General features: G+C 52.4%; 2 protein-coding genes across 4 annotated transcripts; one reads left to right on the top strand and one right to left on the bottom strand.

The window, feature by feature from the left end:
- Window positions 1-11231: 11231 nt before the first annotated feature.
- Window positions 11232-15503, bottom strand: CCDC32 (coiled-coil domain containing 32). The gene is made up of 3 exons (XM_010306730.2): window positions 15389-15503; window positions 13226-13382; window positions 11232-11370 (listed from the first exon to the last, which is right to left on the bottom strand). The coding sequence occupies exons 1-3, from the start codon at window positions 15501-15503 to the stop codon at window positions 11232-11234; spliced, it is 411 nt and encodes a 136-aa protein (XP_010305032.2).
- Window positions 15404-21912, top strand: LOC104631089 (protein-L-isoaspartate(D-aspartate) O-methyltransferase). 3 transcript variants are annotated; one of them, XM_075755650.1, is made up of 9 exons: window positions 15404-15643; window positions 16955-17094; window positions 17915-18019; window positions 18542-18573; window positions 19068-19172; window positions 19810-19930; window positions 20607-20692; window positions 20920-21089; window positions 21411-21912. In XM_075755650.1, exons 1-9 carry the CDS (start codon window positions 15546-15548, stop codon window positions 21421-21423), a joined length of 870 nt encoding a protein of 289 aa, XP_075611765.1. In that variant the 5' UTR covers window positions 15404-15545; the 3' UTR covers window positions 21424-21912. The 3 variants fall into 3 exon arrangements, with proteins under 3 accessions (XP_075611765.1, XP_075611766.1, XP_075611767.1); XM_075755651.1 differs by lacking the exon at window positions 15404-15643 and adding an exon at window positions 16161-16260; XM_075755652.1 differs by lacking the exon at window positions 15404-15643 and adding an exon at window positions 16612-16737.
- The last annotated feature ends 183 nt before the right edge of the window (window positions 21913-22095 follow it).

Genomic DNA, 22095 nt, shown 5'->3' on the forward strand with positions numbered 1-22095 from the left:
AAGCGGGGACCCTGGCTATGAAACGGTTAACCAGCCGGGCACAGGTCTGCAGCGGGACAGGGACAGGGAAAGCAGCTCGGGATGCGTCATGGGAAGTAACCTGGGAGCTGTGCTGACACAGAGCAGAAATAAAAGGCATTCCTGCATTCTTTGCTTTCCATTTTTCCCCTGCAAACTCCAGCCCGACCTGCCAGCCCTGCCACTGCCCTCCGGCCACCCGGCTCGGCAGAAGGGTCCCCTCCATCTCCCGGCCCTCCAGCCCCTCTCCATCCCAGCCCACCCCACCGTGCCCCCTCCCATGGCGTTATTTTACCCCGTTGGTTATTCCTCCACCACGCACGGAGCTTGGGCTCCTCCTGTCCCGGGTGCTTTTCTCCTGCCTTCCCTCGTAGCGACCGCGATGGGGGGTGCGCGGCTCCCTGGGCACGTCCACAAAACCACTGCCAGCGGCACAAAGGGGATGATGTCAAATATATTCTATTATATTCTATATTCTATTTTATATATATATTCTATTATATACCCTAGAAAGTGTAAGGACATGAAGAATTACCCTCCAGGACCCTCCTCTCGAACCCCACGCTGTCAAATTTACCGTTTCATCCCCCTTACCGGGACCTGGACCGTCTCCTTCCCCCAGCGGAGAGTCACAACAGCATTAATTAAGTACACCCCCCCCCCCCCCCGCTAATTAACCGAGAGATATTACGCTTTTCTACTTCTCGTCCTCGCACGCAGAGTGCGCGCAGCCGGTGACACCGCCGCGGGTCCCCAGCCCTGCCCGGGACACCAAACCCCGCGCAGCCCCGGCAGCCGGGAACCCCCCACCCCCCCGCGGCTGCGGAAGAACCGTCCAGCTCCGCTCCCCCCCCCCGCCAGCCCTCCCTGCGCCGCCGAGGTCCTTCTCCGGCACCGCCGCGCACCAGCGGCATCAGCCCCGGCTGCGTGTCCCGGGGTCCCGCGGGGACCCGCCACGGCCGCGGGATTTGCGGGGTCCCCGTCCCGTCCCGTCCCGTCCCGTCCCCCCCCGCCGCGGCCCCGGCGCTCCCTTACCCGGGTGGGGGTAGGTGGGTTCCCGCGTTTCCTTCGCGGGGGGGTGGTGGCCAGGAGACCTCCGGCAGCCGCAGCCCGCACTTTGCTTTCGCTCGCGGGTTTGGTTTGGGGTTTTGGGGGGGGTTTTTTGGGGGGGGTCCCCTGGTTTTTCTTTGGCTTTTTTCACCGATGCCTGAGCTTTGAAGCCGCGGAGGAGCAGGACGTTCCCACCCGCGGTGCTCGGTGTATTCCAGGTATCGGCGGGGACGCGCACGTCCCACCCCACCGTGTGTCCCCCCCCCTCCAGCCCGGCCGGGGCGGCGGGGAGCCCCGGTGGCTCCCGGGGACGGCAGCGCTGCGCACGGCGGGGCCGCTCCGGGGCTGCTCCGGGGTCCCCGCCCGCCCTCGGGGCCGGCTCCGGGCGACCCCCCCTCGGCAGGAGGGGAGGGGGACACGGGGAGGGACGGGGCGGGCGGGCGCAGGGACCGCGCGGAGCTCCGGGCAGCGGCAGCGGCCGCCCCGTCGGGGGTCCCGGCCCGGGGGAGCGGGGGGCGGCGGGGGGGGCGGGAAGCCGGGGGGGGCGGGCGGCGTGGGGTGTGGGGTGCGTGGGGTGCGGGGTGTGGGGTGCGTGGGGTGTGGGGTGCGGGCAGCCATAGGGTGTGGGCAGAGTGGGGTGCGGGCAGCGTGGGGTGTGGGGTGCGTGGGGTGTGGGCAGCGTGGGGTGCGGGCAGCGTGGGGTGTGGGGTGCGTGAGGTGCGGGCAGCGTGGGGTGCGGGCAGCGTGGGGTGTGGGGTGCATGGGGTGCGGGCGGCGTGGGGTGTGGGGTGCGTGGGGTGCGGGCAGCCATAGGGTGTGGGCAGCGTGGGGTGCGGGCGGCGTGGGGTGCAGGCAGCATAGGGTGGAGGGAGCCGTGGGGCAAGGGTGGCCCAGCTGCAGGACGATGGGGTCCCGACCACGAGGTGCTGATGGCCCAGCCGTGGGGCAAGGGCACGCCCAGGGCGGTCCGGCCACGGCTCGATGGGCACCCAACCGCGGGATGAGCGTGGCTCGGCCATTGGGGGCCACCAGCCAGCCGTGACGTGGGGCACAGCGTGCGCCCCACAGCGCTGAGCCCCTGGTGCACGCCAGCACCAGCCTCTCCCCAAAACCAGGCGGCTCCAGCCAACAGCAAGGGCCGGGGTGGAGGCAGCGATAGCGAGGGGCGGTGGGGAATTGCATCCAGCCCACCGCCACGGGGTGGGGGAATAAAAATGCCATTTTGCATTTCGTTTCCTGGTGGAGAAGAACAAGCCAAGCCAGGCCAGGACCCCAGCCTGCTGGATCTGGCACTGCTGACCCAAAAGGCGCTGGGTGCTCCCCGTGCCCGGCCGACCCCCCCAGCTCTGCTTTGTACCGCCGAGAAATTAAGCAGAATTGCCCCAAATGCAAACGGGAGCTGGGGCCAGTCATCATGCGGCTGTTTTTCTCTCCAGCAAACCACCAGCTTTTCCCATTTTTCCAGGAATAGCTCGGGTCCCTTTTTATCATGGAAGTGCTTGCAGGATCGGCACGGAGGCACACTAGAAATACGTGACCTTTTCAATCAATGGGCATTTACCTTCAAAGTAACTTCAATATTGACATTTTTAAGAGCTTGGGAAAAGACCCTCGTCACTAAGATGCTCTTTGCACAGACACTTGGAAAAGCTTCTGCAAAGGGCGTTTTGGGACATGCAAGAATCAGGATTAGATTGTTATTTCTTGGCTGTTCTCTACTGCCTGTGTTTACAAATAATGTAAATGTCTTCAAAATCAAATAAACCCAATCTCTCCGTATGCTGTTCGCTCTTCGATGAAGCTGGGAGGATTTCAAATGGCAGGTGTGCATTTCTTTTCTTTTATTGATTTCCACCCACGTTCACTCCCTTTGGGTCGCAAGTCTCAGTTCTGGAGAGAGCTGGGTGTACGGGAGCAGGACATCATCCAGCCACGACATCATCCAGCCACGACATCATCCAGCCATGACATCATCCAGCCACGACATCATCCAGCCACGACATCATCCAGCCATGATCAAAGGGATTTTTCACAAAAAAAAAAAAAAAAAAAAAGTATTTTTGAATTTTTGGATTTAGGGCAAACATGAACCATGTGGCTGAAGTCACTGAAACTATTTATCTCTTAAATTCAGCGTATGCCGGAGGGATGTGCTATACCCAGCTCAGCCCAGGTTAGCTGTGTGGGCAGAGCCTCAGAGGGCGGCTGCCGTTATTTTACGGAGCTTTCTCCTTTTTATCAGACATTGTGCACGCAGCCGGGGCCGTAGGAGCAGGTCTTTAAGCCAGGTTTAAGGTCAGGCAGCTCTGACAACACCCATGGGGAGCTCAGGCTGTTGCTCTGCTAAAACACTGATTAAACCCCACGGAGCGGCTGGGATGAGGTGGGATGAGGTGGGATGAGGTGGGATGAGGTGGGATGAGGTGGGATGAGGTGGGATGAGGTGCGTGGGGCTGCAGCTGTGCCTAAAGCAGCCCAAGGTGCTTCAGGGGCTGAAACGAATTCCCCAATCAGCCATCAAAGGTCATGCCAGGCCTTTCCTGGGGCGGGTTGTGTTCAGGGGGTTTTGTTCCTCTGTCGGGCTCAGTGAGCTGGTGGAGCTGAAGCAAGTTGCTGAATTTAGAAACGGGGGTTTGAATGCTGCACAGAGCTTGGGAAAAGCAGGGTATAGTGGGGGGAAAAAAAAACCCCTTTTTTTCCTGCTAGTTGGGAGAGGGAAGAGCTGCCTTTGGTGGTGAGGGGGTTTCCACCTCCTCGTGTTCTGCCATAAAGGTGCTTTTGTTCCCCTGGAAGAGCTCGATTACGCCCATCCTGCACCAGGTGTGGGGCAGAGGAGTGAGAAGGGGGTTGCCCAAAAATGTAAGTACCAACGCTGGAGCTGTCGATCTGCCTGTCCTTCTCCTGGGAGCGCCTGCCCGAAGGTGAGCTGGGGGGTCTTGGGGAAAAACCAGGAATCTTTTTTCCCAGCACCCTCCTTAGCCGCTTTGCAGCCACGCGAGCGTGCCCGGGGCATTGCTCAGGCTCCTGCTTGGGGCTTTTCCCCGTGGGTACGTACGTTCCCAAGCTGCCGGGCGATGGCAGAGGTGGTGTGTCCCCTTCCTCGCCCCGCTGAGCGCTGGAGGGGGCCGGGGGAGCCAGCAAAGGCAGCCGGTCCCGTGGGGGGGGCTGCGGGAGAGCAGGCGGGAGGAGGTGGCTGTACCGGAGGGGCTCTCTGAGGCTGAAAGCTTGAATCAGAGGGGGAATAACGTAAAAGCGTGGCTGGAGTCAGCCTCGTGCCGTACAGCGACGAGCACAAAGCTCTTGGGAGCTGTTCAGGCTTTGCTGGGACGGTGGCCAGTCACCGGCCGGGTACGCAGCAGCTTCGGGTAACCGCGTCAGCGGAGAAACAGCGACGGCCGAGCGGAACGCGCGGGCTGGGGCTGGACGGGGAGAAGGCAGCGCGGGCGTGAGCGCCCACCAGCCCTTCTCCCCGCTCGCTTCCGCGCCTTGCAAGGATCGAGGGCGATGCCTTGGGAGCCTGTTCGTTTTCTGCTGAGGTTGCGTGTTTATAGGGCAGATGTCGCATAAGGAAATTCCAGGGAATTCCTTTTTTTGCTTGAAGTTACTTAGGGCCCTTCCCCATCACCCTTAAACGTGCGTCTGTGAGCTGGGGCTTTGCTTTCCCGCGGTTAAAGGCGGGAGCAGCGCGGAGGGATGCGATCCGTAAAGCACACGGAGATCAAGGGGCGAGCAGCGTCGCTCCCGCCGGCACGATCGGCGGCCTCGGCGAAGCGCGAGCGAAGGGCTCGTAGGTCGAAACGTGGCGGTGACGTTCGGGAAACGCGGTGCAGAGTCGCAAAGCGTCGTTCCGGCGCTGGAGGCGGGAATGCCGGGGTGACTTTGCAAGCGCTGCCGTTGGCGGGTCCCATCGCTCCTCCTGGGGATCCGCTCGGGGCGCGCACGAGCTGCGGTTTCTCTTCCGTCCCCTCTGGCCGCCTTGCACGAGGTGGTTTTTCCGCACCGGTTTTTCCCTTTGGAAATGATTTCCAGCTTATTTCAAGTTAGTGAATTGCCACGTGATCGATCGATATGTGGATAAAGACTTTCGAAACAGGGGCTTGGGAGAAATTAGCCTTAATTGGGCGTTTATTACTGTAACACAGTTGCATCTTGTGATTAAAAAGCGGAACCGGCTATTGCTTCGATATTGATTTCAGTGGGAAGACAAAGTTAATAATGTACGGCTCCTAACGAGATTTGAGCGGCAAACAGCAATATCAGTGTCCCGTCACTACAGTAATTACTTCATCTCCATTACGTTATGCAAGAGCGTTATGACAAGCTTGGTGGTAACGAGAGGTGAAATTAGAGCCGGGGCTAATTACCGGGCTGATGTTCAGGTAGGGCAGATAAAGGCTTTGTGCCCGTTGCTTGTCAGCGTGGAGGGAGCCCGCAGCAACCGCGCGATGGAAAAACATCCCTTTCCTGGGCCAAAACAGGCTCCGGAATCAGCCGCGACTCCGCGCGTTCGAGCGCCTCCGGTTTCCCTGGGGAGCGGCAGGAGTCGGCCGGGGGGGGTCGTGGTTTCTGGGGGGGAGGGAGGGGGATCTCGGGGATCCCGGAGCGGAGGAAGAGTACAGACAAAGCTGACGGTGGAAGGGGGAACCCTCCCCGGCCAGCCCGTGCCGCCGGGCTCCCCCCGGCCCCTCTCGTGGTTTCGGGTCGTTGCCGCGGGGCAGCGGGTTACGGGCGGCGCTGGGAGGGTGACGAGCATCCGGGAACCCAGCCTGGGTTTGCAAAGCTTGTCCTGGAAAAAATGAGCAGCCGCTTGTCCCCCGACCGCAAACACCATCTTTCTGCTAAAATACTGCTATGAAGTTTTTATTAAAGTGTCAGGACAGACAGCGAAGCTCTCGGCTACTCAGAAATAGGCTGTCGGGAAACCGCTTTGGAGCAGTTATTGCCCCTCGTGAAAGATTGGGGGTTTGTCATTTTTATCTGTTCTTGGTTTCTCCTGTGGAAGGAAAACCAGATCTTTGCTCCTCCACAGGCACCGCCCTGAACTCAGACGTATTAATTACTGTGTGCCGCGTAATAAGGGAGCGCAGGGTAACAGGGTTGCCTGTTATTTCACCTGGCTGCCAGATCCAAGGCAGATTGTTGCCCATCAGCTCCGTTTTCCTTGGAAGCCTCCGATTCCACGTGCAGGATCTTTCCTTCATAACTTAAATGAGGGAAAATTAAAAATAAGCATCAACTGGACGAGGAATGGAAATTGTCTGGCCAGTCCTAGGAAAAGTTCTGCAAAATTATGACTTTTAGTGAGAGACGGTTTTTAATTTGTCTGATGGATGTGGGTTGGTGTCACTAAAGCCGAGAGCTGACTCCAGAGGCGAGCGCTCATCCCTGCCAAATAATCAGCGGGAAGAAAATCATCTTTGTCTCCATCTCACAGTCTGGCCGAGAGCTGCTGTTAATTTTAAACAGCAGAACAATCTGATAAGGGAAGCAGAAGGCTCTTAAAAGATCACTTGAGATGAGATAGAGTTTGAACACGCCGGCAGAATAATGAATCGCTGGGGGCTGGGATGGAGCGTGTCCACCCCGAGGATTCATCCGGGTCCACCACGGCCAGAGCGATCCGGGAGCTTTTCCCTCTGCACCCGCTTATCCTGGAAAAGCCTTTTCTGACCCGATCTTTACTGCTTCCATTGGCCCTGTAGGATAAGTCCCTGTTATCCCAAAGCCCGAACTGCCCCACACTGGGAGTTGCTGTCCCTGAATGGATCCGAGTGATGGATTCGAAAGCTGCGACCCCGCCGATCCCCGACCTGTGAGCTGCGATGCCGCTTGAAGTGTCAGTGCTGAGGCACCTGCTCCGGCACCCCGGTGCCCGTCCCTCCCCGTACGGACGATGACCGGGAATCTGAGTTTGCCGTGATTTTATCCTTTTCTTTGTGCTGGTCACCAGGTTGGCTTTTAGAAATAACTGCAGGTTCCAGCACCTGCGAGTCGTCTCTCCCGAGAGTAACCAGAGCCGCTTCTGAAAAATGTGTCTGGGCCACCTTTTCTGCAAAACGGCAATCGCAGCCCAGACCTCCCTCCTGCAGCAGGTTGCACTTTTCCTTAACCTGATATCCTAGAGAGCCTGTCAATTAAAGCAGGACGGAATATTCTCAGCGTCATTATACAGCGCTGCCAGCTCACGCTTCAATCGCTTCAGTCGGATTGATTTTGTCGGCTGGAGTACACCACGAACCACCCCTTTCCCCCCCCGGACGGGTGGGTGGGAGCGCTCGGGAAAGCGTGGGGAGGATCAGCCCGCCACGAGCGCGATGCTCAGCGTACGTCAGGCACAAACGGAGCCCACCTTGACGTGCGCGGCCGTGCTACCGGCGGCAGCTGCCCGCGCTCGTTTTCCCAGGGATATGTGTGAATCCTAGCGGTGGGTATTTGTGCATTGGCTTGGGCTTGATAGGTGCGTTCAACAAATGCTTACGGCCGATTATATTCCACAGACACACTAATCAGCCTCAGCCCTTGCCTGATCATTGGGGTTTTTTTTCAGTCACTCACTAGTTTAGGCGCTGCTTTAACACAAAGGTGCTCTGCGGCACCTATTTTCCAGCCCCTCTTCCTCCTCCCCTGCCTTTCCTCGCTGCCTGCGGTGCTTCGTTAGCCCCGCTGTCGTTTAGGTCGGTAAGATGGGCAGCAATGGCCAGGCAGCGGTGGGATTGTCTTAGATTTCCCTTTATTCTGCCCCATCCTGAAAACCAATTACTGTCAGCCTGATGATGGTGATGTGTTACGGTACCGCTGTGATCCGTCTCGCCGGGGAGTTTAAGGGGGTAGAGAAATGCTGTTCCGCGCAGAGGAAAGGGTAAAGCATCGTCTTAAAAGGTACAAACCGGCGGGGGGCTAACATTGCTTTTGTGAGTCTGAGTTTTTCCCACCTGAAAAATCACCTCCTGTATTTGACAGCGGGGCTGTGCTCGTGCGTACCAGCCCGGGCACGAGGCAGACGCTGCTGCTGCGGGCCCCTCTGCACCCCTGACAGTTTGCCTTTTCTCTCTCGCTGTGCCCTTATCCACGGCTCGTCTCTTTGTTTAGATTGGCGCATCTCCCAGCCTGTGAATTATTTCCACGTATAGGAAGGTTGGTATTGCTGTATAAGCCAAAAAATCAGTAGTGAAAATGCTGCTTGTACCAGGAAGAGTTTGCTTGATCGATAGCAGCTAAACAGCTTGCTTTTCCTAGAGTAAGCCATAATAGCTTGAAGTCAAGCCCTTGCTAGTTAAACCGCGTGTAGCATCACCACCGAGTGCACCAACGCTGCCCAGGCGCATCACGCTTGCTTCTTCACATACAGTTTACGTGATCTTGTAAAGACGTTCTTAAGGGTCTCGGCAGAGGAGCTCTTGCTGTCCTTCTGGGGATTTTAAACCCCCATCCCAAGCCTGATTTCTGCTGGGTCAGCGTCCGAAGGGTGGATGACGTGAAAGCTCCCAGCTGGTTCTCCCGATCTCCTCTGCCGCGGTGCATTCACTGGGCATTGTCCCTTTCCTTGAGTAACTCGGGGTTAGAGACGATGCAAGTGTAAATGTTTCTATACAGTAAAAGTGTGGTTAGGTTAGAACTAGATAAACGATACCGTGTGTGCTTATAAACTAGCTTTTTTTTTTTAGTCTTTGTTCTTAAGTGGATAGATCGGGTCTTTCAGGTTTTTTCTTTCTGTTTACATCCCCGGTGAGTTAGACTGAGTCAGCCTGCCTCTGGACAAGCCTGCCAATTGGTAGGGCTGGCGCTACTGCTTGGTCTGAAGGCAGACTCCAATTAAACGCCAATCTATAAGCGCTTTGGCAGCTTTAATTCTCTGCTGAAAAGATGATGCTGCAGTGCTTCAGGACCTAATTTACTGTCTTGTGCTGACATTACCCATCAGCAGCCACAGAGAACCGGTATTTCTTCCTGATCTTGTTTTTACTGCAAGTCCCTGATGCGACGCAAAGGGTCAGCGGCAGCTCTCCGGGCGCAGCAGTGGGACCTACCCCGTCGCCCTGGCAGGGAGCCTCGCAAATGCCGAGGGGTGGAAGAGCTGCTCGTCCCCGCTACGTTCACGTGGATCCTCCCGCACGTGAAGCGGCTTGGAGTTGTTGTTGCATTGCACAAATCAAGGCAGATGATAACCTTCTCATTCTTCAGTCATCTGTACGTGGACAGATGTATGGAGCTAACTAACCTGTGTATGTCTTGCCAGGGTACCCATGTGAATTCAAAGACCTTGGCTAATTCTGTATTTGGAAAACAATTTTTCCCCAGACCCTTCCCTTGGGCTTCTGAGCAATTTTTAAAAAAAATAAAAAGGTGAGAGCTACTCTCTCTAAGGTCCCTCCTCTAGAGGAAATGCTAGGTTATGTGGAAGCGTAAGGGTTTCAGTACAGTTGTTTTGCAGACTTTTCTTTCTCGGATAGCTTTAATGGGAATAGATCATATAAAGCATCTTCAGTCATTGCTAATCACAAGAAGGAAACATATTCACTGCAAAACAGCCTGGGTACAGAAAGAGAAGCTGCACCTTTCTCTCTTTGTACATACCACTTCTGGTAAATACTCAGAAGCATCTTCGTTACAGCTTGACATCACAGGCGAGAGCTTTACAGCACTGTATCTGTGCAGGAAAGCAGATTTAATTTATTTCTAAAAATAAAAGGTACATTTAAAAGATGACAAAACCCACCCTCCAAGACATGAGACTTGCAAGTCTTGTATCACTGACACACAGGTGATTCACTGTATTTCTCAAGTCTTAAAAAAAAAAAAGTGTTTGTTCTCACAGAGAATTGACTTTTTTTCTGAGACTGGCGAGCCTGGGGTGGGTGGTTAGACTGATAAAGCTGATGGTGGGAACAAACGCTGAGTCATGACGCTGAAGGAGAAGCACCAACAGACTAACAGCTGTCAGTGAATGAGATAACAGCACCGCTTACAATTATAACCTAGAGACAGGAAACAAGGAAGGTGGATCAAGAAGCTACTTTTAAAAATGTATTTTCATACAGATACATAATGAACGTGGTATGAATCCAGTGTGCATAAACAACTAGAACTACCCCTACAATTTCTGTCTGAACGAGCTTTATCTGACAGAAAACGTACGCTGCTTCCCTCTATCGACCTTTGGCATCAATGCCAAGACAGAAAGCACAGGTTAAAGAAACATCAGTCTTCTACAAGTACATGATTAGAGATTCATCAGTTAGTCCTGGGAAACAATCCTCTGCAGAGTTAAACAGGATGCAAAACAATTAAATACTAGAACATATTTAAAGTCAGATAATTCTATGCAAGTCTGCGATGAAAACAAGTTATTTGTAGCCTCCCTGGTTATCACTCTTGGTTTCCTGATACAGGATCTCACCTGACCCTCCTTTTGGGGACCCTGAAGGGAGATAAAGAACAGATACGAAGTGACCAACAAGGAAAAAAAAATACCCCCCTCCCGTCTATTCTGTAATGGTTTGGCCAATAAAGTGGGACGTTGTAGAAGGGTACATTACACAGAGAGGAATGTTAAATAGTTACACGTCAATGATACCGCTGCAATCATTAAACTGATGGTAGCTTCCTTCAGGGTTCCAAATCCACGTAGGTAAAAAATATCTGTCGTCCTCCAGGCACAGCTCAGGGCCAACTCAGACTTAAATAGCGAAGATCTACAGAAAACACCACAGTGGACTTGGCAGGAAAGAAAAAAAAATGCCCAACTGAGTGATAAAAAAGGTACAAGACAGGAAGAAAAACCAACTGAATGGCTTTATCTGTTCTATTCTAGACCATTATGTTTTCTGATGCTCCTGAACAACTGCTTATTTAATACATCTCCTGATGAATTACAAACCATTCACCTTCAGACTGGAATGATTAGGTTGCTACAGGCTGGGAGAAGATCAAAGTAAGATTTCAGTTCGGCATACGCTGTGTCACAGGCGCTCCGCTCTCGTAATGCCAGTCACTATCTCTGGAGGTCCAGAACTGGGGTTCTTGTGTGGGGTTTTTTGGCTTTTAAATGACCGACAATTGGCACTTTTTGCTCCCTCTCCCCCCTCCCCATTATTACTGTCGCTGGATACAACTTTGCGAGGGCTCGGACAAGAGGCGGCTCCGCGGCACGGCTGGCGTGTGTCTCACTGCTCTGCAGCTGCAGGTTCTTCCTCAGTCTCCTGCTTCTCTGGCTGAGATTCCGGAGGGATGAGGTACTGAACCTCCTCAGTGTTGATTGCCACTTTATCAGGTTGCAGCCATCGCTTTAGATGCTCTAGCGTGCTGAGGAAAAGCAAAGGCACAAAGTGAAACAAGCGAGCAACAAAGCCTCACAGCAATGTATGAGAGAGCGTCAGGAAAATCCTCCATGTGTGTTTCTTTGGCCTCCGAGGGTATTCCTGCTGCCACAGTCAAGGTCTATCACAAGAGTGATCTGTGTGCCAGAGGAGCAAGCAGAATCTTTCATTCTGCTGCAGTTGGGCTTGTTTGACTATGGTTAGAAAAGTTTTTACGCTCAGATTTTTCTCGATGAAAAGAATCCTGAGCAGGTACATAGACCTTTACGTTCTTGAAGTACTAGTCTGTCTCTGTAGCCCAAGACAACAATTCCATTTACGGCTTTCAGGGCTGGAAGTAAGGAAACTAGTGTTAAACCAACCAACCCCACAACTGCCTAATTGTGGTGATTAGGAAATATGGGGGGGAAGGGAGGGGAACTAAACCAAACCAGGAAGCACATATAAAAACGTGTCACCGTTAATAACTCCAAAAGATTAAAGAAGAAAAAGGCAGTATATGTACATTCTAGAATACTAACCACCCTAAGGATTCCATAGCGGTTTACAAATATAGAGCAGCATCATTCCTGTCTTACAGCCTATCATCTCACAATAACTGGTGTGACCAGAACAGACCTAGCCCTGTCTCTGAATGCTGGCTATAAACCTTAAAGTTTAATATTATAATTCTTAAATGTATGTGCATGCGTGTGTGCTCATCTTCTAGAAGTGTGATTCAAGTCATTCAATACCGCCACAGCAAAATTAACTTGCTCTTTCACGAGAGCAGAATTTCACTTGGTAATGTCCTTGAAATTATCCGTGCGCTCAGAAGTTAAGGCTTGTTTCATTACGCTGGTGGGTGAGAATCAAATACTTTGGCACCGTTCAGGAGTGACCTCTAGCTTCATAGTCAAATTCTAGGGAGGAAAATTCTTTCCTGGATAACATCTCCAGCCTTTAAAAACAGAGTAGAAAGAGCACGTACGTCTGCAAAAGCTTGTTTTTAAATATAAATCACATATTGAAGTTAACTGGTGAAAGAAAGACTCTAAAAACTCCTTATAAACATGGATTATTTTTCATACCTAAACGCCCAAACTAGCTAAAGTAGATTTTCTTCAAGGGAGAAAAATAATCTTTTCAGCTAGAAGCAATCATGAAAAATGTCAGCTCAGAAAGCACAAATATGGAGAGCATTGTAAGTGATTGGGAATGAGAGACTGAATTAAGATGAGAGTCCTTTTCTTTAGCATACATCATCTGTAAAAGGGTAATGGCTGAGAAAGCAGCAGCGCTGAGAGGCGCACGGAAGGGAGAGCCACTCGGGAAATCTAATCTCAGGACTGGTACCAACCCCATAAAGAACTTCAAATCCCACTTGTGTCTCAAGCCGTGCTTAACTGGGCCCTTACACAGGGGCAGGGAATGGCCTGGGCTTCCCTTTTAAAGTTAAGCCTTAAAAAAAAAAAAGAAAAAAAAAAGGCAATCTGAGACACATTACACATCCTTTCCTCTACTCCATTCCTTCCCTACCCCACAGGTGACAAGGGAAGTTACCAAGTAGGTTCTGGTTGTTTCCACGCTGCATCGCCCCAGTCTGAGGGACGCAAAAATCAGTGAATAGCACTGACAGTTGAAACCCTACGTGCTCTGCATGTTCCCCTCTAGTACGATGCCAAGGGACATTAAACCGTTTCAGAAAGCCTGTGACAGCCTTACCAAGTTCCAGTGAGGTGTTCTTTTTGTCATAATGCCCTATCACAAGTCCTGACAAAACCTTCTTTCCGTTTTTAACAAATAAAGTCAGTTTGCTAACATGGTAAGCGGTAATCCCTTCTCACTGACTTGCTTGTTACCTCTCATCAGAGTCGTGCCCCTCGATGTAAAATTCAGACTCAAACTTCTCCTGCAGGAACCTGTCCCAGCACTCCTTCTTGGCCTGGGACAGAGTGCGCAGCATATCCTTGGAGGTCACCTCTTGAGACAAGCCTTTAATTCTCATCAGTCTTCTCTCTGTGAAGAGGCAAAGGAGGGGTCTTTAATAATGGTTTTCTGAAAGGGAAGAAAAGAAATCTGGACTTCTGTATCAAAAAAGTTAAATTGACTTTTCAACACTAAGTCATATTGGAAAAAGTAATGTTGCCCCTGTATTTCAAGTCTGCATGACTGTATTTCTTGTACGTATACAGGATCTTTTTTTAGGTGATGCTTCTGAAGGAAATAAGGTTTATGTAATCAGTCAACTCTGCCTGTTTTTGAGTTTTCATAACTTTTGCACTTACCATCCAGCTTCCGTGAAATCACACAGGAGGGTACAGATTGCACTGGCATTAAGTTCCCACAGTTTCCATGCAAATGGAAATCTAACTGCATGAAATCTAACTACAATACGCAAAGCTGCAAGAAAGCAAATTTCATTAATTCCTCTGGTCACACAATCCCATTACAATTAAATTGGGTCAGGTATTGACTTGTGATCACACTTTTTATTGAAAAGCGTACGATCATTTGTTGAATCGGGCTAGTTCACAACACCGGCCCACCTATTGGGCTTTCTGGGGGTTGTCTTGTATCACAGAATTGAGCTGTCACTGAAAGTCTCTGGCCCTTTCAATTCAGAAGATCTGAATTATCGTAACCAGCTTTGTATTTCCAGTGACTTAGCCAGAATATACAAGAGAAACTTTGTGCTGGCGTTATGCTTTCATCCTGGCTGTGAGAAAACAGACACAGATCTGGTCTGAAGCCTGTTTGTACAAATCTATTGGCATTTTCTAAGCAAGTCGGAACTGCAGCAGTAATTAATACCAGAAGAGCCATTTCTGTCTTGTTGCTGTGGCACTCTTGATCTGATACTAAGAGCTCTACTTAGTGTACTGTGAAATAACAGTCTAAACCAGCAACTAAGACAAGATGGAAGCTCTAGCAGAAATAAAAGCTTAAAAAAAAGCCACTTCTGCCCCCATTCCTCCTGGACTGTTTCTGCATGCAGCCTCCTACGCAGGCCAAGGCAACTATGCATGTGGCTGCACTGCAAACCAGGTTACAAACTGACCCAAGATAAAAAAAACGCCACAGGAAGGAAAGGGGGGGAAAAAAGAGCCATAAAGATGGAATGTTTTGCCCCGACTGGAGGGACCAGCAGTCCAGCTGCTGGAGAGCAGGGGAACCCCAAAGCTTCCTCCTAACAGGCAATTGCAGCATCCATCCCGGGGTTCAACGCTGTTGTAGAAAGTCCTCTGAAGGGAGCAGGAAACACTTAAAACAGGGTGACTGATTCCATGGCTGCAGAGCTACAGACTGCAGCACTGAGCTGTGCTAGGGTGTTAGCCCTAGTACTGGTAACCTTATCGTCCCTCCTATCAGGTGTTTCTATCAGCTCTTACACTGTTCACAATCAATTTATGGCGTTATCGGTTATGCAGGAATTAAGAGAAGCGATTGTGCAAAGATGATCTGTGTGATCTACCACCTTAAAACACAGATTGTAGCAGGTGTGATTTGGGAAAGGATCAGAGCTTTCTTTCCCATACCTGGTCCCCTCCTCTCCAACCAGAAAACAGGTCACAGAAAGAAATTTCACTTTTCTCTTTCCACTCGGAAGCATCTCCCGAGTCTCCATAAAAAGAACGCGACAAATTCTGGTAACAAAAAACCCGCACAGGCTCTATAATGAATTCAGAATGCATTTCCCTTCCCCGAGTCAACTACAGTGGAACTAGATGCTCTTCAGAAAAAAACAGCGGTGTCCTTTCCCCACTTATTTTTGGGGAAAAAAGCCAAATTATTCGGTTTGTACTTGATTGTCCTTTCCGTGGCACAGCTGAAGAAGCTATGACCGTGCTTCTCATTTCCACTACCGCGCGTGCAGTAAATGAGTCAGAAGCTCTATTAAACAGTTGCAAGACATCTTTCCAACCAGAGCCGTGAGCACCGTCACCTCAGCCGCATCAACAGAGCCACAGCTGTCATCAGGCGCCTAAGCAAGTGGAGAAGTCGAAGCCTTACCAGCCACTCACCTAGGGATGCTAAATACACCTCTGAATCATTCAAGGGCGCCCAGGGCTTCAGATCGGTTTGGGAAGAGCCGTCTGATCCACCGCTCTGGCCTCCTCCCTCGGCGTAGGAATCCATGAAGGAGTCCGTAAAGGCATCGCTAGCGTCCTTCTGGTCGGGATGGGGCAGGCAGGAACAGATTTCAGCCCAGAGGTCTTCGCTGGACCTGGTGACCACGGAGTCAACGCTCTCAATCATTCTCATCGTGAGGTCCTGAGGTGGGGGGAATTAAGCGCTGAATACGAGCAGGGCACCCTCTCTCCCAGGCCTCCCTCTGCCCAAGTCCCATCACCAGACGTTTCGGGGACCTCTCGCCCCCCCACCCGGGGAAGAGTGGGCTCCCTCCAGAGAGCGATGACACGCTCTAGTGCGTCACATTTCTGCCCGGGGACCCAGCGAGCCCCTCCGGGCCCGAGGGACCCCGCGGGGAGGCAGGCCGCAATGCCCCTGCCGGCACGGCGCCCTCGCCGGCCCTTCCCACGGAGGCCCCTGTCACCACCGGTCCCCGGGACCGCCCGAGCCCCGGCCCGGCTGCCCTCTTCCCCGGGGACACGGAGGGGCCGCCCCGGTCCCCACACCCGCCTCGGCCACCGCAGCTGCCGCCAGCACCGTAAACACGGGAAGCCCTGACAGCTCCTCACCGCCCGTTGATTGGCACCGCGATCTGGCCAATCGCGGCGCTACCCCGGCGGCGAGAGGGCGTCTAATTAGCCCGCCGCCCAGCGGAGGGCGGGGAATCGGTGGGATGCGTGGGAGAGGCTGAATCCGCTGCGGCGCCATCTTGGTAAGGAGCGGAAGTTTTCCCGCGGAGGAGGCGAGCGAGTCGTTACGCCTGGTAACGGGCTGGGGGGGGCCTAGTGCGGCTGCGCGGTGAGGGCCGGGGCCGGGGCCGGAGGGGCTGGTGTGGCTCCGGGCCTGTTCCGGGGAGGGGGTGGCCTGGGGCCTGTTCCGGGCCGGCGGCCGTACCCTGTCGGCCCCGCTTTCCCCAGGAAGGCGGCGGCAGCCCGGTGCCGGCCGGGCCGGGGGGGGAAGCCGCTCACCGGCGGGGGGACGGACGGACGGACGGACACGGGGTTCTTGCAGCTCCGGTGCCCGGGGTGCGCTCCCGCCGCCGGCTTGGCTCCCTCCAGCTCTGCCGCGGCCTTTCCGAGGAGATGCCGCTCTCCTCCCCGCCGGGGCCCGGGGCGCGGCCGGTGTGACCGTGCCCCGCACGGCAGGTGCCATCGGCAGCCCGCCATAGAGCGCTCCTTCCCCGCCCGGCCCCGCCGGCTTCGGGGTTTTTCGAGGCCTCAGCGTGAAGCAGCGGCTTGAGGTGCGATTTGCTTTTGAAACGTGGAGCGCTGCAGCCGGCCGGTAGTTCGTTCTCGCAGCCCGTGCCTGTAGTGAGCGTAGCGGCTCTGACGGCCTGTCCTGCGTAGCGTGCAAACTCTGTCGTACGTCGCGTACTAAGCGCAAGGTAGCGTTACAGCGAGGCGGGATTCGGTTCCGGCGTGCCCACCGAAGAGTTGGGTTTAAATCCCTCCCTCCAGACAGGCCACTACCCGTCTGTGTGGGATGAACTGGCTGCTGCCCTGCACCGTGCTCACAGTCATGGGACTGCTCTTCGCCAGGACCATGGCCTGGACTTCCAGCGGGAAGACGCACCCGGAGCTAGTCAACAACCTCTACAGTGAGTACCGGCGTGGTTCCTCCTAAAGCCGCCGACAGAACCCGTTGGCGCTTCAGCGTGAGGATGTCTAGTGTTTTACAGTGACAGGGTGGGACGCTGTTCGTTCTGAAACGTTGCTGCCTGAATGTCAGCATTTCTCCCAGTGCGAACCTGTGCTATTTATAGTTGGAAACAAGGTGTTATGCCAGAAGTGGCAGGAAAGACTATCCACGTCCTTTCTTCCGCTCCTGGAGCCGTAAATACACAACGCCTTTTAAAATGTTGCACAAGGTGACATCGCTCTGAGGACCGGAGTAGTGCTCGGTGCCGCCGCTCCACTCTGGACAGTGGGCTGGAACGCCCTTAAAAAGAGCTTTGAGTTTCCCCTGCTGCTAAAGCAGATTTTTCCCCTCTAAGAGTTCCCTCGGAGATGAGGTGTTGAATGTTTCTGCAGTCGTCGCTCTTAGCTTTAGTTTAGTCACCGTGCCAGTGCTCCTGAAACCCGAACTGGAGTCTTCGCTTTCAGGAGTGAAAGTGTGGCTCTATTTATGTCTCGTCACGTTGGACAGCCCCAGAAACATCGTGGGTGTAAGTCACCATCCTCTGAGCGAGTCTGGGCTGATGGTTGGAACCGTAATGTGATTTCATTCAGCGTAGCAGAAACCTAGAAGGATGTATTTCCATCTGTGGTTTTGTTTTCTGTCCCTTCTCAGATGGCTTGTTAAGGTTGAACTCTCCCAGTTCCATCGCTAACTCCCTGAGCTATAATCCCCCCCTCCAAATCTCCTCTTGCTGCTGAGGATTTATGTCTTTTCTGTCTCTCTTTTCTTCTTCCTCCCAGAAAAAGGGATAATTAAATCCCAGCGAGTCTTTGATGTGCTCTTGGCTACTGACAGAGGTCACTACACCAAGTATTTCCCGTACATGGATTCTCCCCAATCTATCGGTGAGTAACTTAAGGCAGAGTATCGCCACTTCTACGGCGTGCGCATCGACTGCGCTCGCCATGCTGGCAGAGAGGCACGAGGTGGCTTGGCAGGTCCAAATTCTCCGCACCAGGTGCTCTCTCCCTAGAATGGTGGCTGAGTTTTATGATAGGTCAAGTAGAGCAAACCCCATCAGCATTTCAACCGCGGGATCCAGAGGGAAGAGCGAGACAGCTTTTCCACATTCAAAATGTTCCTTGGTCGCTCTGCGTCTCGCGTGGGGAGTGGAAGCGCAGCGCAGGCTGCGAGAGCTGCGGGGCGTTCTGATGGGCGAGCGGGGGGCTGCAGCGCTGTGCAGGCATCCTGCTCGTTGGTAACCCGCGGGAGGAGGTGGTAAGGCAACGAACCGCTTCCGTGCAGCAAGAGAGAAGAGCGTTTTCGTATTTTTAGGGGAAAGCGGGGGAGAATAAAGAACTGTCCGTGTTGGTAACTTTAGTTGTAATTTCTTTATCACATAAGTGTTGTCGCTCGTTTCCTTTTAGGATACAAGGCTACAATCAGCGCACCGCACATGGTAAAACGGAACTCTTCACTTGTAACAGAAATGGAGGAAACTGTTTGTTTGACATTTTTTTATTTTATTTTTTTCTTAAATACTAAAGTAGAAAGGTGAAACAGATCCAGCAGACATGATAATCATGCTTGTTTCTTGAGGCACTGTATATGCAAAGCTTTTTCTTTTTAAGAAGTTTGTCCCATACTCTTTTAAGTTGCTTTAAAAGCATGCTTAGATAGCCTCGCTTGCACAGAATTCCTAACTGTTAATGTTGTCCAGTTTTTGCATGAGACCTTTCTTCCTACTGCTTCACATCTTATTACTGAACCTCTTTCTAAATGCTGCTCTGCAAAGGGATGTCCCAGATCAAACCCTTGAATTTCACTCTGTCTCAGACAAAATGCCAGGTGTGCTTTGCTTAGAGCAGGTAATGCTTAGAACAAGAAAAAAGTTTTAGGAGAGGAAACTAAAATGGGATGTTTCACACCTTCTTGTACTCATTGTCCACATAGCATGCCCATGCACTGGAATTGCTGAAGGATCGGCTCGTGGAAGGTGGGAAAGCGCTGGATGTTGGATCGGGAAGTGGATATCTGACAGCTTGCTTTGCCAGGATGGTGAGCTCACAGGACTCTGTTTCTAGAACGTGTTTCTTGCGGGGAGAGAAGGGAGTGGGGCACAGAGCTAAATTCTTCCCAGTCCACCTTGTAGTAAACCCAAATACAGTCATTTTTGGAATCTGAGTGGATGCTGTATCTGCCATGAGATGTTTTGTATGTTCACCCGGTTCAGATCGAGAGGAGCGTGTTAATCTACCGTGTGAGTCCATTGTGGATTCTTTTTAGTTTGCTTCTAAGTAGTCACAGTCTGTTTCTTTGTTTTCTAAACTCCTAAAAGTATTTTCTGTGAAGTGCTAGAAGCTGCTCAGGTTACTCTTCTCAGGCGGTTAGTTAATCAATCAAGAATTGGCCCTGCCGTGGGAGCTGCTAATTTTACCAAGTAATTATTTCTTTGGAAATGAAGGGTCACTGGGAATCCCCATAGGCAGTGGCTGTGTATCCCTCAAGCAGCTAATATAACTGAGACTACTCAGCCTTCAAATCAAGGGGGCAGAGTATTTCCACCTCCTATTCAGAAACTCTGCTCTGAAGTTTCTTCTGGAAGTTCTCCAATCCCACAGTAACTTGCGCTGTAAAATACATCTCTCTGCCATTTGGGAGGAATTAGGCGTTTGTCTGCTGTTCTTCTTTTTAGATGGGCCCAACAGGGAAGGCCGTGGGCGTAGAGCACATTAAAGAGCTGGTACATGAATCCATCAGAAACGTCCAAGAAGATGATCCAACTTTGCTGAGCTCTGGCCGTGTAAAGCTTGTGGGTGAGCTCTCTGCGACCCTGCTGCTTGTTCCTCCCTGTGCGCACGCGTGAGCTCCGGCTGACTGCAGAGCTCTGCAGCTCAAAGCAGTTGTTCCAGGTTGTGTTGAAGCTTGCCGTGGTGTTGCCAGAAGCCACTGGCCAAGCAGGCCCCATGCCACGCTGACCTGAACCCTACGGTGTAAACAAGTAGTATTTAATGTTACAGGCAGTCTTGTCATATGCCTTACTTCCAAGTGTGTAGTGACTATCTTAATTCAGGAAGAGACGCTCCTCAGAGGAGAGTGGTGGTGCCACATCTGGGTTCTAGTTCGCTTGTGTGGGTCCGCACACACCGTGGTGTGGTTTTGGGAGGGTACCGAGTCAGTTCTTCCTGCGTCTGGAATCTCAGGCCCACACAAAGCCACTGTGTCATTGCAAGGCCCTCCTGGCTTTGGCTGTTCCCTTTTCTAGCGTGGCTCCGTACCAGAAATCTCTGCCCTTTCTTAAAAAGTAAACCAACGCTACATTTTGAGCAGACAGGTTAGTGCTCTGGTCTGGAAATTCAAATTTTGCCATCACAATCTTGTTACAAATTCCTTGTCATCCTGATTTCAGTTCAAAGCGTATAGGAAGAGTTATTTTTGTGTGGAGTTGTTATGGGAACAAAAGGCTTTTCTGCATGCTTTTTCCTCCTACAGTTGGAGATGGCAGGCAGGGGTACCCCGAAGAGGCTCCTTATGATGCCATTCATGTCGGAGCAGCAGCAGCAACTCTACCAAAGGAGGTGAGAGCGGTCACACTGGGTGTCTGCTGCTGCAGGCTGCCTGTGGTCGGTAGTTGTGAAAAAAACCTAATAATTATGGAACCTCTGGTAGCTTTTTCTGTTGATTTTATGTGGAGCTCTGAAGCTTGTGGTTTTTGAGGTGTCATGACCTTCACAGTGTGGCTTATTTCTGCTTAACTTTTTTTTTTTTTTTTTGGCACTCTGATTCTGGTTTCTCTGCTTGCCAGTTGCTGAACCAACTGAAGCCCGGAGGTCGGTTAATACTGCCTGTCGGTCCCGAAGGCGCAAACCAAGTTCTGATGCAGTACGACAAAACCAGCGACGGGCAGATCATCGAAACGCAACTGATGGGCGTGATCTACGTTCCTCTGACAGATAAGGAAAAGCAGTGGCCTCAGTAAAAACTTGTTCTCCCTTGAGGAGCGTTTCTTCCTCACTGCTGTCCCTGTGAGCTTGCTCTCCTTGACTTTACTGGCAGAGTCCTGGATTCCTAGCAGCTGCCATTTGTGAAACAGAGAAGAGGCTTGGCTGTGGTAAGGCACAGCGGGAGAGCAGGAGGTATTTGGTATTAGATAGGGCCTGCAGACTGAGGACTCGAGCTTTTTTTTTTTTTCCTTTTTTTTGGAGCCTGTGCACTTTCATAAACACCATAGCTGTGTTGATTCTGTCACTGAACCGAAGGCCACGAATGGTAACTGTTGGTTTTTCTTTGCCTCAGGGATGAATTCTGACATGGATGGATATCTTTAAAGTGACCTCAGAAAGCTCAGGAGTGGGACTTGTGACTGTAGATGGTCTGTATGGTTTCGCTTTACGAGCTCTAATTCTTGCGAAGGCAAGTTCTGCTTTAGCAGGGCCGGTTACGGAGGGAAGGAGAAACCAAAGGGGTGTTTCTCCAGGAGCAGGGGGAGGCTCTCGGAGGCCATGCCTGCTTCCAGAGGGAGGATCCAGGTAACGCCGGCCGTCTGATAAGCTGTAGGTAACACCTGTGCACAGAGAGTTCCAAAAGCAGACAGGAATACTTAAACCTTCACTAAAAATACTCTTTAATATGGACTACTCTGCCTAACGCTTGAAGAAAATAGGACGCGATTACTCTTTCAGAGCAGCGATCTACCCTGATTTGTCAAAGTTTACCTATGAGAGCATGTTGTCTGCCTGTCTTGCGTCAACTAATGTAATCTCTGGTTGCAACAGAGAACTTTGAGGTTTAAGAAAAATCCCGGTGTCTGTGCTTCTCCCTGACGCGCCCTTCCTTCTCCTGCCGGCGCTTGGCCGCACACGGGCGGCTTGAGAGCGGCGGGCGGGCCGCGGTGAGGCGGCGGGGTGTCCCGCGGGGCGGGCTCAGGGCTGCGCTCCCGTCCCGGGGAGGACGGGCCGGGCGGGCGTTCGGCTCCGCGCCG

This window comes from Balearica regulorum, chromosome 5, assembly GCF_011004875.1.
Source record: "Balearica regulorum gibbericeps isolate bBalReg1 chromosome 5, bBalReg1.pri, whole genome shotgun sequence".
NCBI lineage: Eukaryota > Metazoa > Chordata > Aves > Gruiformes > Gruidae > Balearica > Balearica regulorum.